We start from the raw sequence: 16,235 nt of genomic DNA, 5'->3' as shown, positions 1-16,235 counted from the left end.
TTAGTTTTAAATTTTAGATAATCCCAAACAAATCACAATAACATTATTATTAGAACAAATATTTAAAATCTATCTAGAAGCATACACAAAAAGTAATATCCAAAACATTCTGAATAAGAATACATATGTTTATGCAAGATGTGGAGGATGTTAAGAAAGAAGTCTTTTCTGCTATAATAATAAACAAAAGTAAGAGTATCATCAAGAGACTGTCACCTTTGGGGCAAAATATAAATACAGCTCAATGGAAGAAGGAGAAAGTTCAGATAAAAATCTTAGTAATAAAAAAACTTTTAAACCTATGATTAAAATTATATTTATATAATCTGATAAATGTATTCGGATATAATTTATAGTGATATGAACAGATATCAAGTTGATCTCAAGAGCTGAAAATATTAATTTATCATTTAGAAAGCTGATACTGTTTTTACTGCTCTTTATCTGATTTAGAAGCAATATTTTATCAATGAAAATGCAAATCAACCAACAGGACAGATACCCCAAGCACTGTAATCTCAACTCAAAAGCACCAAAAAATTTAATAATATTCTTAATTCAAAACAAGCTCAATTGTTTTGGAGAAAACTATTTTAATCTATAATATACACTGAAATAACACTCATAATCAATTTCGATATTAAGGTTATACATGAGGTATTAATTCTTTTATATGAAGACATAACTTGTATGTTCTATAGAAATTAGTAGGTATAATAACCCATAAAGGAAAGGAAACCTATATTTATAATATAAAGCAAAAAAAAAAAAAAAGCTGGTGCTTATTTTATGTATACATTTTAAAATCTGAAATATTTATAAAATATTAAGTATCCAGATGAACCTGAAAAATATAATTAAAATCCTATTTTCTGAAAAGAAAAAAAAAAACATTTTGCTAAAGTATCACTCTGAATTTCCAGTATTTTTGAAAATTCACATTTCCCTTACAGAGACCCTACATGTGTTTTGCAGACTGTTAAATACAATTAACGTATACTTGCCTTGGGATAGTAGATTAATTAGAACAAAGGAAATATTCACAAGACTATTCTTTACTAATACAAAGAAACAATTTTCTTACACTGTCATGTGCCTTCATATTTACTATTAGATGTATATGTGTATTCATATACACAAACACACATACACAGGCATATGGTTACCTCCATTGAGATCCGTCTATGTATACGATTTCTAAGACAAACACCCGTAGGTGACTGTACTTCATCAGATGATGTTCCAGAAGCTTGGTCACTCTCACCATCTGATCCCATTTTTAGATTTTCATGAACAATATCTGTATCACAAAATGAAACATCATTTATCTTCAAAGAGAGGCATTATACCTTACTATATCACAATTTATTATCACTACAATAGACAGCCAACACATAAAATCATAAAGTTTTTTACATTCTGGTTGCTCTGTGTAGCTAATAGATCCAAATGTAACTCAGATGTCTTGAAACACTAGTTAGAAACCTTTCACACTCTGATTATGAAAAACTATGCAAACAATTAACATCCAAGTTATTATCAAGAGCTGAATAATAAAATTACAGACTAGAAATACCACAAGGATTATTTAGTCAGTTCTCTCATTTTCCAGATCCTGGAACTGAGACTTTGAAAGGTTAAATGATTTTTCAAAGGTTACACAGCCTAAAGGCAGAGCTAAAATAGAAACCTGGTCTTCTGCCTTTTACTTAGTATTTTTTCTGTAAAATAATGTGCCACTGGGTCTACAGTCAAATGATCTACTTCTTTGAATATGCTTTAAAAAAAAGTTTTCAAAGCCACTAATGCAGCTTCCCCTCTCCACAGTGTTAAAAATTTAAAAAAACTTAAAAATTCAAAAATTATTTTCTAAATATCTATTTAATTATAGAAATAAGTTTGTGACCACCAAAAACCTGTTTGGAGGAAAAAAATACATTTAAATTACAATACAAAGTGGCATCATTCTTTTATTATTATTAAAGATAAAAGTTAAATGGGAGAAGAGAGGAGGAAGATTAATTCCATCTGGTAATATTAAAAACAAACTTATATACATGTATATACCTGCTCCCTATTTGCATCTGTCAATCATCCTGTAATTCATCTAGCAAGAGTTCCACACCAGAAACAAATGCTAGATATCAAACACATCTGTCACCACAGTTTTCTTTATACAATTATTCATCCTCCAAAAAGTATCATATTGCTTCACGCTAGAGTGCTTTGACACAACACACTTTCCCCCCCTCTTTTATCCATAAGAGATGCCTTTCCCCAATTTACCAATTTGGTGAACTCATACTTATTTTTCAAAACTATGTTCATTTGTCATCACTCAGTGATATCCTTTCTACTCTCAGACACAGATGACTATTGTGTCCACACTTACCACATCCACTGCACTGAAGTGCATTTTTTGGTTTCAGATGATTTTGTACCAAGTTATGAGATCCTTGGGGGCAAGATTTAGCTTATTCACTTTTATATTCCCCAAAATGAACAAAGTTCCTGGTGTTTAGAAGGTGCTCAACAAATAATCCAATAATGAATATTAACTAAAAATCAAAGAATACACTAGATAAGTGTACTTCTTCTTTCAATGAAATGTTATATGAAATACCAGTATGTAAAACAAAATAGTATTTTATAGTTACAAATTTGTATTTTTAAAGAATATATGCTTTATGAAAATGAGAACTGTTTAACAGAAAACTGAACTCAAGGATCTTATCAAATCAGACTTAAAATTCCTATATTTTTGTTTTTTGTCTTCAAACCATTATGTTCTTTTTTAGAGAGAGAGAGTGCATGAGTGGGGGGGGGCAGGCAGAGGGAGAGGTAGAATCTTAGGCCGATTCCACACCCAGTGCAGAGCTCAACAGAGGGCTCGATCTTGCAACCCTGAGATCATGACCTGAGCTGAAATCAAGTCAGATGCTTACCCAACTGAGCCACCCAGGCACTCCTTGATAACCCATTATTGAGAAAATTCTTACACTGATAAGCAGTTGCAAATATGATAGTTTATAATAGACTGATACGTAATTTCAGAATATACTCCAATTACATAAAGATCTCTAGAGAAATTTTAGGTGAAGATTTGAACAAAAAATTAACTTGGCAATAAAATGTAATGGTAACTGATTCCTAATTTGATGGTATACAACACATATGAGTCCAAGTATTCTTTTCTGTCACACTTTTAAAATGTTAAAGATAATTTAACCATGCCTTCTATTTCTGGGAGAATCTGAAACCTTCCTTCCTCAAGGAAATGTTGAGTAAAATGTAATAATATTTTAAAATGTATAGCTGAGTTTGCAAGCATTTGTGCTTAATACCAAGGAAGAAAAGACAAAGAGAACTGAGAGTCAAAAGCTGTTATGTATAGATTAACTCTATTATTCTCTCAGGGAGGGGTCGTAGATCTTGGTAAGAAGGTGTCCGGGTTTAGCTGCCATACTGGGATAAAAGGGGAAGTGTCAGATGTCCCAGGTGCAAGTGAGAGTTTCCTAAAGAAAGGCATGAGACTCTCAAAGTAATAAAAGGGCAGACTTAAATCTGTTCTACTGCAAAAGGACTACAAAGGAGCATATGAACCTCAGACTATGAATAAATACTTGAGTACCACCTGACTCAACCAAGAAACTGTTCATGTCATTAACGAAAAAGTATAGTTCCAACATGAGTATCAGTATTTTAATTTCCATTAATAAGAAAAAAGTGAAACAATGAAGGCTTATGTCAAAATTTCACTCATTTGTCACTGTGTGAGCAACTTCTTCGCTGAATCAGGTAATAGTTTTTGAGTACTGAAAGAATATTTACTTCTCAGATGGCTCAATTTTGTGCCATTCACAACTGTAAAAGCTACAGATACAACAAACACTTTCAATATTACTTTCTTAAATTCAGAACCAAAATCAGCAAATATGACCTATTTTTATATAGTTCCTAAGCTAAAAATATTTTCTGTATCATTAAAGAGTTATTTTAAAAAGAAAAATATGCAACAGAGACCATATGTGGCCCACAAAACCTGAAAAATTTTACAATCTGGACCTTTGCAGAAAAGTATGCCAATCTAGACAACATAACAAGAAATCAATTTTAGTATATGTGCTGCCGAAGCGAGCACCATAACAAGAAATCAAGTCCTGATCTGAAGTATTATCCAATTTCTGTAAGGCAAACACTCCCTTCATGGCCAACTTCAAGCTACAACATGACCACCACTGAGTATGGACTTGGGAAGAAATGTATAAACCATTACATAAAATTTTCACTATTACAGATACAACAGAACCCCAAAAGTAGCGGTATTAGTAAAGTGTAGTAAAATAATTTGGAAATAGTGACTTTTAAAGATTCATTACTTTTGTTTTTAATTAGTTTACTTAATTACAGGTTTTTAACATTTAAATTTTAATAATGGCTATATTTAACAACCAGCTTGCAAAATTCCTGAAAATTTAACAATCATCCCTCATGAACCCACTGTGAGCTAACTCCAGCACACCATTCCATAGGGTTAAACCTACAGGGCTACATACATTTCCCCATAGGTGAAACCCCACTATAAATAAAAGCTCATATTCCCCAAATTAACAAAACACATGAGGAAATAACCTGCCATTGCAAAGGAAGCAGATAAAGCAAGGAGTAAAATAAAAACCTCAGAAACTTCAGTAAATGTCAGGAGACTATAAAACCATTATTTTAAAATGATTTTAAAAATCACAACGTGATAGTAAAATGCTATCAAAAAAGACCAGAGAGATAAACAGAAACTTGCAGGTATGCATTTTTCCTAAATACTTAGAATAGAATAGTGACTTAAGAATAGCAACTCAGGGGCGCCTGGGTGGCTCAGTGGGTTAAGCCTCTGCCTTCGGCTCAGGTCATGATCTCAGGGTCCTGGGATCGAGGCCCACATCGGGCTCTCTGCTCAGCGGGGAGCCTGCTTTCTCCTCTCTCTCTATGCCTGCCTCTGCCTACTTGTGATCTCTCTCTCTGTTTCAAAAAAAAAAAAAAAAAATTTAAAAAAAAAAAAAAAAAAAAAAAAAGAATAGCAACTCAGGGGACAATCATGTATATGAATCATTGCACTGGGCTACTGTACGGTGATAATCTGAAGTTACTATGGTATGACCCTAAATTAAGTACCATCTTGAGATGCCATTCATCTTGAAATCTAGCATCCATCTCCTAGGGGCTTTGTTTTCTTCCTGATGGACGGGTTTTCAAATATTACTCCTCTGTAGTGTCAATACTAGTACCTTTCTATAGCCTTCCATCTTTCTGCTATCTCTGTTATTTTCAACTTGATCTTTATTTTACAAAAAGAAAAAAAATCAGATAATGAAGGCTGGATGACTTCCATATAACTGCAACAATAGCGGGGTGCCTGGGTGGCTCAGACGTTTAAGCGTCTCCCTTCAGCTCAGATCATGATCCCAGGGTTCTGGGATAGAGCTCGGCACTGGGTTCCCTGCCCAGCAGGAAGCCTGCTTCTCCCTCTCCACTCCCCCCTGCTTGTGTTCCTTCTCTCACTGTGTCTCTGTCAAATAGACAAATAAAATCTTTAAATAACAACAACAACAACAATAAAAAAAACAGCTACATTCAGTACATTCAGAAAGTTTAAAAAACTACAGTCAGAAAGTTTAAAAAAAAAAAAAAGACCATTAAATTACCTAATCTGCTTCCATTTCTGGGCATTGCCATGAAGGATCCAAGGCTTCCTCCAATAACGCTATGTGGTCTCCGCAATGGGGGCTTCTTGAAGGACCCTGTGTACTGGTGGAGGAAGGAATGCATACTGTGAGAGGTTGGAGGCCTGCCATTCTTCACAATAGGCTCTGTGGTTCACAGTATCCAAAATCATTCCATTAACAGCCCAAGATCCAGGATCACATGAGAAGGATTGAGAAAGCAAAACAGAAAACAAAAGGTTTATGAGATCAGTAACATTTAAGAATTCTTTGGCTATCTATACAAAGAACCAGAATTAAAATAATTTCCATGAAAAAATACTTAGAGAAAATGCTTTAATATTTGAAATTGGTTTAATCACTTAAGTATCCACTTCTTTTATAACCAAAATTGGTTAGCATTCAAAACTAACACAGCCCATAGATTTTATCCATTTGCTTATTTTAATATATCCCAAGCTTGTTTCCAAACTACCCCCACGTTGACTAACTGCCTCATATATGCCTTATAATTAGGCATGCTATAGAATATAAAGACATAGTCATGACCTAAAGGCATTTGTATCCTTCCCTTCTAGACATTCAAAAGGTATGTCAGTTAATATATAAACACAGAAGTACTTAAGCACATATCAATATAGAGGTTCTGAAATTTATTACCCAAAATGTGGGACTTTTAATATAAAGTTTTTTTTTTTTTAAGAAATCACAGACTTATAAACAAGCAGAAACATTTACAAAATATATAATACTTAAAAGTTATTTAATTATAAATGGGAGAAATCCTGTTTTGTAATGCTTATGAGGAATTTCATGATTGCTTTCCACCTCTAAAGAAGAGCTCTAATATAGGTTAAAGACATGATGAAGTCTTCTATGACAAATAATTAGCCTTTTGTATTATAATTATGTTTTATTGGTAGTAGCTAAGGAATTTTAAAAGGAACTAGGCTTCTCTGAATATCTTTTCTCTTCTAAAATGGAGCCAGCTCTTCTTTTGTAGCTGATCATCAGAAGTAGGAATATCTCCTGATGTGGGTATTTCCCTACCTGTAAAGCTTTATCAGACACCAAGAACAAGACGACGAAGTGGCCTGCACCTCTACTGATAATGGCTGCATAAAAGAAAATGGGAAGAAGAAGATGGGGCCAAAGCGTCCTTAGGGCTCAGATAGAGCCCAAATTATCTAATTTGTGTAGAATACCAGACTGGAAAAAAGAAAAGTACCTAACTCGTAATAGATAACATCTGTCCAAAGCATCCCATGGCTTATATATTCCTTGGCAGTTGCTGGCTGATCAAGGATGTGGGGGATCTTAACTTAAGCCTAGTAAAATAACCAATGATTTAATAATGAATGGGGAAGGGGCATCTGAAACAAATGCAAAAATTGAATATTCAGTGTAGGATACAAGCTAGAATATGTAAGAAAAAATTTTCTCTTTCTAGGTTATAGTATTTCATATTGGGAATCATAATAAAATACAGAAATAATCTGTCTATAGACATATTTTAGTTGCTCTATAAGGTTATCCTGGGGATTAGAGCTTTACAGTCTTAAGGAATATAGGAGGAAAAAAAGGAGAGCATAAAAACATTCAATTATTAAGGGGACATTTATTTATTGTATGCCTACCATTCCAGGTCCTGGGCATTAACAAGTGAACAGAACAAGCAAGCTACTACTCTCTAAGATTATAAGATCTTACGGAGGGGAAACAAATAAGAAACTAATGAATAATAAAAACATCAGATATGATAGGTAATATACAAAAGAGGTATAAAATATATATATATAAATATATAAACATATATATATAAATATTTTATATTTTATTAAAATATATAAAAAATAAAGGTGTAGCTATTTTACACTGGATACTGAGTAAAGTTCTCTCTGTAGAAGTATTTTTGACAGAGATAGAAATGCAAGACAGAGTCTATCTTGGGAAGATAGGTGATGGTGAGTTACAAGATATTCCAGAAGATAAAGCTACTGCAAAAGTCAACATGTGGCAGGAGTTTGACTTGCTAGATCCTCAAACTTAAGCATGTTTCAGTATCACCCTCGAGACCTGTTAAAATACAAGACTGCTGGGCTCTACCCCCAGACCTCCTGACTCAGTATATCTGACACAGAATCCAAAAATGTGCATCTCTAACAAATTCTCAGGTGACGCTGATGTTGCTGGTCTGGGGATCAAACTCTGAAAACATTGTGTTAGAGGAACACAGAAAAGGCAAGTGTAGCTGTACTACATATATTTAGTGAGGTCAGAGAGATAAGCATGTTTGTATGTAACCATAAAAGTTCAAATTTTATTCTGAAATTGGAATCAGTTATGGTAGCTTTGAAACAGGCAGTAATATGATCTCATTCACGTTTTAAAAACATCATTCTGAGAGGTCAGGGATGGTGGGAGGTAAGAGGTGGTATAACTATAAAGAGGTAGCGTGAAAGGGATCTCTTTCTGATAATGGAATACTTCCTTCTCCTGACTGCAGTGATGGTTATACAAATCTACATTTGATAAAATGACAAAAACTATACTCACATTTATTCCAGTATTAATTTCATGGGTTTGATAATGGTCTACAGTTAAGAAAGATGTAACTAAGGGAGGGAACTGAGAGAAGGGCACAAGGAACCTCTCGATACCACATTTGCAACTTACTAGTTGTTTAAGTTGTTTAAACTTTTAAATTTTTAAAATTTAAAAATTTTAAACATCACTCTTGCTGCTGTTGGAGAACAGATGAGAGGGAATCAACAGAGGGGAAATGGAAGGAAGAGACTATTATAGTCTGGCCTGGCCTAGAATGGAGAGAAGTAGGCAAATTTAGGATATATTATAAAGATAGAACCAAACGGCTAGCAGACATGGCTGCAAAATTACTTTCATACATACTCTCCCATCCAGCTTTTAGTGAGGATCTATATTAAAAAACATCTAAAGAAAAATTTTAAAGCTGCAATAGCTGGAAACATGTTATCAAGCATATAAATGACTATCATTAATAGTTTTTAAAAATTATTTACGTAGTAAATACAAAGGAAAGTAGAATAGCAGAAAAGGGGAGAAGGGGGAACAGAACAGTGAAGGAGAGAGAAAAATCAAGGATAATTACTGATTTTTTAGTTTTAAGTGGTTTAGGTTAAGTGAAGGAAGTTGGAAAGGAAGCAGATTTGGGGGGAAGGAAATCAAGAATTCTGGTTTGGTAGTATTAAGTTTGACTCTTATTAAACACCTATGTGGAGAAGTCAACTAATATCTGGATATGAATCTAGAGATCCAGACAAAAGTCCTGACTAGAAGTATAGATTTAAAGTAGTCAGTATACACATATTATCAGAAATCATGGGACTGAACAACATCAGCCTAAGGAGAGTGTACAGAAAGGAGAAGGGGGTCCATGAATCATAAAATATCCCAACATTTCAAGAGTATGACAGCAATGAACTGGGCAATTCATGAAGATAATATGTTGCATTTTAAAAAATGGAAATTTTTAAGACATCATGCTAAGTGAAAGAAGTCAGACACAAAAAGACAAATATTGTATGATTCCACTTATATGAGGTACCTTGAACAGGCAAATTCACAGAGACAGAAAGTAGAATGTTGTTACCAGGGACTGAGGGAAGGAGAGAACAGAGAGCTATTATTTAATGGGTACAGAGTTTCAGTTTGGAATGATGAAAAAGTTCTGGGGATAGATGGTGGAGATGTGATGGTTGCATAACAATGTGAATGTACTTAATGCCACTAAAACCAGAAACTTCGAAATGGTTAAAATAGTAAATTACACATTATGTATAATTTAACATAATTTTTTAAAGTAATGGAAATCTATATGAAAAACAGCAGATCTTTCTTATTCTACAAAGTAGTTAGTTCAAAGTAAGACTTCCCAATGATTCTTTTAACATCATAACATGTCAATCACTATGATTTTATGCATCTTAGTCACTTGGATCTTCTGATTATGTGAACTACTCTGAGCAGGAACATACAATTTAGTAGCCCATCCTGTACTCTTGGTCATTCCCTACTCCTAATCCTGCTCTTACAAACACTATTAATATCAGATCCTAATTAGACCCTACACACATCCATAGTCTGTGTTTTCAACCTCATCCTCTCATGGACCTCTGCTATTTGTAGCAGTTAGGCACTACTTAGAATTTATATGTCATCCACTATCGTAAAAAAACCTGTCACTGCTATCATGTATCAGATCAGAAGAAAGGAAACAACCTGGGAGTACAACAAAGTTTCATAATATCCATCAATTAGGCTCGTTGACTCTAAACATTGTAATAAACTGACCCAGTGCACAGACTGAGTAATAAAGAAAAGAAACTGAACTATCTGGAGAATTACATTTCAAGCTTTGTTTGCCTTTTAAGGTTTCTTCAGATTCTAAATAATCATGAGAAGCAGCATTCTGTTAAGTTTTATTATACTTCCTAATAACATTAAGATGCAGTTTTCTTAGTTGAAGAATTTCAGTTGAAAAAAAAAAGTAATTTTTGTTGTAGCTGCAGTTGAAAGCCCCAAATAGTATATATAAAACAAAACACTTTTTTTTAGTATAACTGTGATTTATTTTCCATCTCATATTTAAATTGTCACCTATTCCCCTCATCAAATTCAGTAATTTTAATATATCTTCTCATCAGAGTAAGGTTAACTACTTAGACAAGATCCTGAAATATCTTAACTTTCTATGCTATGTCTAAAATACTATTAAGACAATCACTGGGGTGGCTGGGTGGCTCAGTCAGGTTAGGCATCCCACTCTTGATTTTAGTTCCGGTCATGATCTCAGGGCAATGAGACTGAACCCCATAGATTCTCTCTTCCTCTCCTTCTGCCACTCCCCCCACCCTCTCTTAAAAACAAACAGACAAACAAAAAACAAAACAAAAAAACCCCACAGGGCTTAATAAAAATACCAAGAATTCAAAGGGGGGTTTGAACGAGAATTAAGGATTTTGCTCCTGGTACAAAAAGTAAGACATAAAACTGTCTTTTGAGTTTTGACCCAAATGCAAGATGTGTCCCCCTCCTACATGTAAGTTATATCCAAATTATTATTAAATTTTCTACTGAACTCATCATCTATTTCTCCTCTCCCCTATTACAACTAGCCAGACAGACTTGAGTAAATAATGATCCTCTGAGAAAAGAGATAAACTGAGGCTTGAGTAAGGTAACTTACTTACTCAGAGTCATACAAATAATGAGGGTATAAGTGTACTAGTGTACCCCAAATTCTAATCCATGACTTCTAACTTAAAGTCTAGAGCCCTTTACATTGTATCTTTCCCTCTCTCACAACAAAGACGTCTACATTCAGCAGAAATGGGTAGGGGTATTCATTCATGTTTTCACCCACAGGCCACAAATTTCTAACAGAAGAATTTCAGGTACAGGCAAGAAAGGCCTGCCAGAGAATGTGTACTTCATGACATACTGGCAGTCATTCCTGTAACTCCTTCCTTGTTATTATTAGGACATCCCTAGGGTTATTTCAGTTTTGAATATGCAGCCTTGTTCTGTAAATTTCATCAGGATTTTACATTTTAATCCACTCAAAGAAGCTCTTTTCATTTTATATCAACATCTGTGTACTACTACAGAACTGCCAAACATGTGAAATATTGTATGTTGATCTACTATTAAGTGTGCTAAATATTATGGATAGACCCTGCAGTAAATATAAAATAAGAAGAGTAAGATTCACTCACGTCGTGAACCTTGTCTTCTATGGTCCACATGCATATACAATGTTAAAAAGCTGCGATGAAGCCTCAAACAGGAATTTCACAAACTTACACTTTTAAGCTGTATTAATTTAGGTTAACTTAAAAATAGTTATTTAACAGCCAGGATAATATTATAGAAATTATTCTCATTTAAGAGACAATAAAAAACAAAGATAAACAGGATAGGAGAATCCATAAGGGTTAGAGACTAGGTATAGTAACACTCCTGGAGTAAAAATGAAACACTCCAATAAGTAAGTAAGCAAAAGTCACAGTCTTCTGTTTCCTAAGTGAACCAGAGAACAAGACAAAGAAACAAACAAAAGGAGCTATTGGGAACTTATCAGAAAAGTAAATTCACATTCAATTTATAAAGTAATTAAAAGGGGAAAGCATCTCTCCTTCCCTCTCCTCCCCAGCCCCCAAATACTTACCATTATCCTTGCTACTGTTTTCTTCAATAGTCATTTGCTCTGCCAATTCAGACAATGATTCATCAATAGTCTGGCTTCCTCGAAGAGTGAGGGATAGCCTTCTCTTAAATTTTTTCATCCTATCAACTGAATGCAACTTGAAATATCCTAAAAGAACAGAACAGAATGAAAACAAAATTAAAGCTCTTAAATATTTTAAAGCTTAAGAAAAATGTCATTCTGAGTTTACTGAGAATCTTCCAACCAGGAAAATAAAAAGAAATTCTCATGCCCACCAATCACCACAAAATCCAACCCCGTCAAGATCTAGTCACTTTGATTAATGCTATATTTATGCCATATCACCAGTAGAGCAGGGGATTTTACAAAACTAAATTAAAATACAGGTTTGCAGCAACACAACCAAATTTAGAAGGGTTAGAAATTTTCCTAAAATGTGTTTTTTAAAAACCAATATAGTTAAAATATCAATACTATTTTGATGCGTAGGTCGCATCATTATAAATGTCAACCATCACATTGGAAGCAGTGTTATCTTGATATATAAATGGGGGAATAGGAGAAGTGAAAGGGGCTGGAAAGAGAATAAAGAATGATGTTTGATACTTTATTAAATAGTATAAAATTCCAACAGGAATTTTCTTTTTTAAGTTCTTATTTAACCAATATATTGCATTTCCCCCCCCCTTGGTCAGCTGTTAGGAACCTCTCTTCCTGTTACCCTAACAATGCCAAGTTTTAGAAGGAAGAATAAAAGCCAAATTCATAGCACTAAATGCATACCCATTACTATATACACTTTCATAGCGCTTAATTCATTAGGTCTTCTTAACTCTGAAGAGTAGACTATCTATAGCAGCTACAATACCCAATTTTCACAAATAAACTAATAACTTCAAAAAAGTTCCCTGGCTGAAGTCAAATGGACAATAAATAATAGAGCTGAGATTTAAAACCAGGATTATCTTTTCCTCCACAATTTAACCTCTCTGAAATTAGGATATAAAATATAATTGGGGGGAAAAAAAAGACAGCCTCTTTTTTTCTTAGTGGTACATACAGTAATGGTACGATTCATAGTAGTGTCTCAAATAAAATCAAACAAGGATTTGCTGCCAAAACAAATTCCTCAGTAATTGACTTGCAACTTCTTTTCTAATTTACTATTTCTTACTTGGGATAAGGAACTTTACCAGATTGCAAACATAATATAACCATTAGCCCAACTAAAAGTATGAGCCTTTTAACTCCCCTGTACTAAATACATGTTTTACCATCCAGCTCTGGGCATCTACTTTGAATCTCTAAATATTTTGCTTATTTTCTCACTCTAAGGTCTACAGAAGTAGCTAAATATGCTGAACAAGTGAACTCTACATAAGGTGTTATATGAATAAATTTTATTGGCTCTAAGGCTGAGGGGAGGGTACTGAGTAGAAATTTGTAAGTGACAATATTATATTTTACCAACTTTTTACATGCTTATAATTCATAACAAAAAAATTCATAACAAAAATATAAAAAACCACACACGCTAAAATAGCAATAGTGTAGTGTAACTACACTCTAATGAGGACTCTTTTTATCCTTAAGCACTAACACAACTGCTATTTTTTGGTGAGATACTGAAAAACCCCTCTTCCTTAGAAAAGGACAAATCCATGGTACTGAGTATGATATACTAAGTTATCTTCCAGTTGACTAATCCTCTTTTTAGCTGTCTCTAATCAAGTTAAAACCATCTATAGTTACTATATTTTTCAGTTCTAGAATTTCTATTTGATTTTCTATAGATTCCTGTTCTCTAGTTACATTCTCCACCTTGCTATCTATTTTTGTGGATAGATTTTCATACTCTAAAGCTCTTGTCTGTAATGTGGAGTCTACATAACCTATTTCTCTTGTTGACTTATCTCTGTTGGCCTTATGTATGCCTAGTAATTTTTAATTGAATGTTACACATTGTATGTAATGACTGCATGAAAATATGTATGAAAAGTATAGAGGCTCTAGATTATGTTACCTTCTTCCAGAGATTATTTAATTTTTTTCTAACAAGCAGTCAGAGTAGGAGCAGATCACCTTAATCCAATCAAGGACTGAGCTGGCATAAGACTGGATTTCAAACACCATTAATACTGGTCTATCTCTGATTTGTTCCCACTCTTAGTGTGTCCCCTTCAAAGGATTCCAGCTACAATCCTAGGGCTAGAGCAACAACAACAAAAAACTATTGAAAACTCCACTCAACTTCCTCAGTTGCTTTTTATCCCTTCTACAATGTTTAGCTTTCATTGTCTTACCCAAAATAACTTAGTTAGAAAACACCTCAAGAGGGAAACCAGCATGAAATATATCTCCCTTCCCTCCTGAATCTTAACTCCTTAAGGTGTGACTAACTTCAAAGCTTGACAATGCCTTCAAACACATTTTTTCCCTACATGTCAAATAGTTCTCTGCAGGGCATGTAATATAATACAAGTTGCTCTATAATAGGCAAAAATGGAAGTGCAGGTGTGGATTAAAAGAGATAATATATTTGTGACAGCACCATACTGTTTTGATTATTACAGCTTTGTAGAAGATCTTTAAATCTGTAATTGTGTTACCTCTAGCACAGTCCTTCTTTCTCAAGACAGCTATCGCTATTAAGGGTCTTTCATGGCTCCATACAAATTTTACAATTATTTGTTTTAATTCTATAACAAAATGGTATTGGTATTTGGATAGGCATTGCACTGAATCTGTAGACTACTCTGGGTAGTATGGATATTTTAACAATACTAATTCTTCTAATCGATGAATATGGAATATCTTTCCATTTATTTGTGCTGTTGTCAATGTCTTTCATCAATGTCTTATAATTTTCTGAGAACAGGGTTTTCACTTCCTCGGTTAAGTTTAACCCCAGGTATTTTATTCTTTTTGGTGTATAGTATATTACTTACAATAGCTGAGATCTGAAAGCAGCCTAAGTGTCCATCAATAGATGAATGGATAAAGAGGATGTGGTGTGCAATATTACATAGCCATAAAAAAGGATGCAATCTTTCCATTTGCAAGAACAATGGATAGACTTAGAGGGTATTATGGTAAGTGAAATTAGTCAGAAAAAGATAAATGCTGTTTAACTTCACTCATATGTAGAATCTAAGAAAACAAATGCATAAACAAACAAAAAGCAGAATCAGACCTACAAATACAGGGAACAAAAATGGATAGTTACCAGAGGGAGAGGGGGCAGTGTGTGCAAAATGGGTGAAGGAAGGATGATGATACAGATTTCTAGTCATGGAATAAGGTTGTATGGTGACAGATGGTAGCTATACTTGTGGTGACAGATGGTAGCTATACTTGTGGTGAGCATAACATATCACAGAGATACTGAATCACTATGTTGTACATGTGAACCTAATATTGTGTGTCAACTATACTCCAATTAAATTTTTAATAAAAAATAAGATAATATATGTATATCACCAAGCAAGGTGAATTTATAGGAGGCAGTCCGTAAAACGTAAGAGTTGATTCCAACTAAGAAAACTGTTACTGTAGGGCTGTCCTACATGCTAGATTCTTTACTTCTCAGTCAGCCCTTACACAGTTCACCTTGTTAGTAACTCATGCCATTTGTTTAAAACATATTAGATATTTAACATAAATTGAACTATGGTCAATCTCATCTACCCTTTTGTCACTGTAAGAATTTATACTAAAGACACTCTCCTTTGTAAGGATCCAGGTCACCCTGCGTAGTAAAGAAGTACTCTATATATAAGCTTGGTGCAGTGTTGGGAGCAAAGGAACTCAAACTTCGCGCCTTCCAAAGAAAAGACTTAACGGTGATTGACTCCTGAGAAATAACTTCGAACCCTTGGAATATACTGCCTGGTAAGTCTCTTTGTTTGCCTAAGATCTTGGGCCACACCAGGCAATTCATGTTAACAATGTAAATTATGGTCAATGTCTGCTTTTGTTATGCCTGGGGGTTGAGTCACACTATCAGATGGACCTTGGAGGAGAAGAAGGATAAGGGAAGCTGGTGGAGACAGGGTAGCTAAGATAGTCATATGGGTACTTGATGCCTCTGTAACTCATCCCCAGTGAAAATCCAGGACACCAAGATTTAGGTAAGCTTCCCTGGTAGACAACACCTTGCACATGTTGTCATACAAGGTAGCTGGAAAAAAGAAGCAGTTTCCATATAACTCTACTAGGAGAGGATAACTAAAACTTGCACCTGGTTTCCCTTGCACTCCACCCTACACACACTTTTCCCTTTGCTGATTTTAATCTATATCTTTTCACTG

At 34.2% G+C, this 16,235-nt stretch overlaps 1 protein-coding gene across 1 annotated transcript in view; it reads right to left on the bottom strand.

Annotated features, from left to right (window-relative positions):
• The window catches only part of LOC111142077 (cyclin dependent kinase 17), a 114,943-nt gene that overhangs the window by 29,757 nt on the left and 68,951 nt on the right, over positions 1-16,235 (bottom strand). Inside the window, exons 2-4 of the mRNA XM_022495026.1 lie at positions 11,926-12,072; positions 5,700-5,864; positions 1,167-1,300 (exon numbers count right to left, since the gene is read on the bottom strand). Coding sequence (XP_022350734.1) covers positions 1,167-1,300; positions 5,700-5,864; positions 11,926-12,043 — 417 coding nt within the window. The 5' untranslated portion in view covers positions 12,044-12,072. The remainder of the gene's footprint in view (positions 1-1,166; positions 1,301-5,699; positions 5,865-11,925; positions 12,073-16,235) is intronic.

This window comes from Enhydra lutris, unplaced genomic scaffold (genome assembly GCF_002288905.1).
Source record: "Enhydra lutris kenyoni isolate GAN:26980312 unplaced genomic scaffold, ASM228890v2 scaffoldscaffold7, whole genome shotgun sequence".
Lineage (NCBI taxonomy): Eukaryota > Metazoa > Chordata > Mammalia > Carnivora > Mustelidae > Enhydra > Enhydra lutris.
This window is presented reverse-complemented; position numbering and strand designations above follow the sequence as displayed.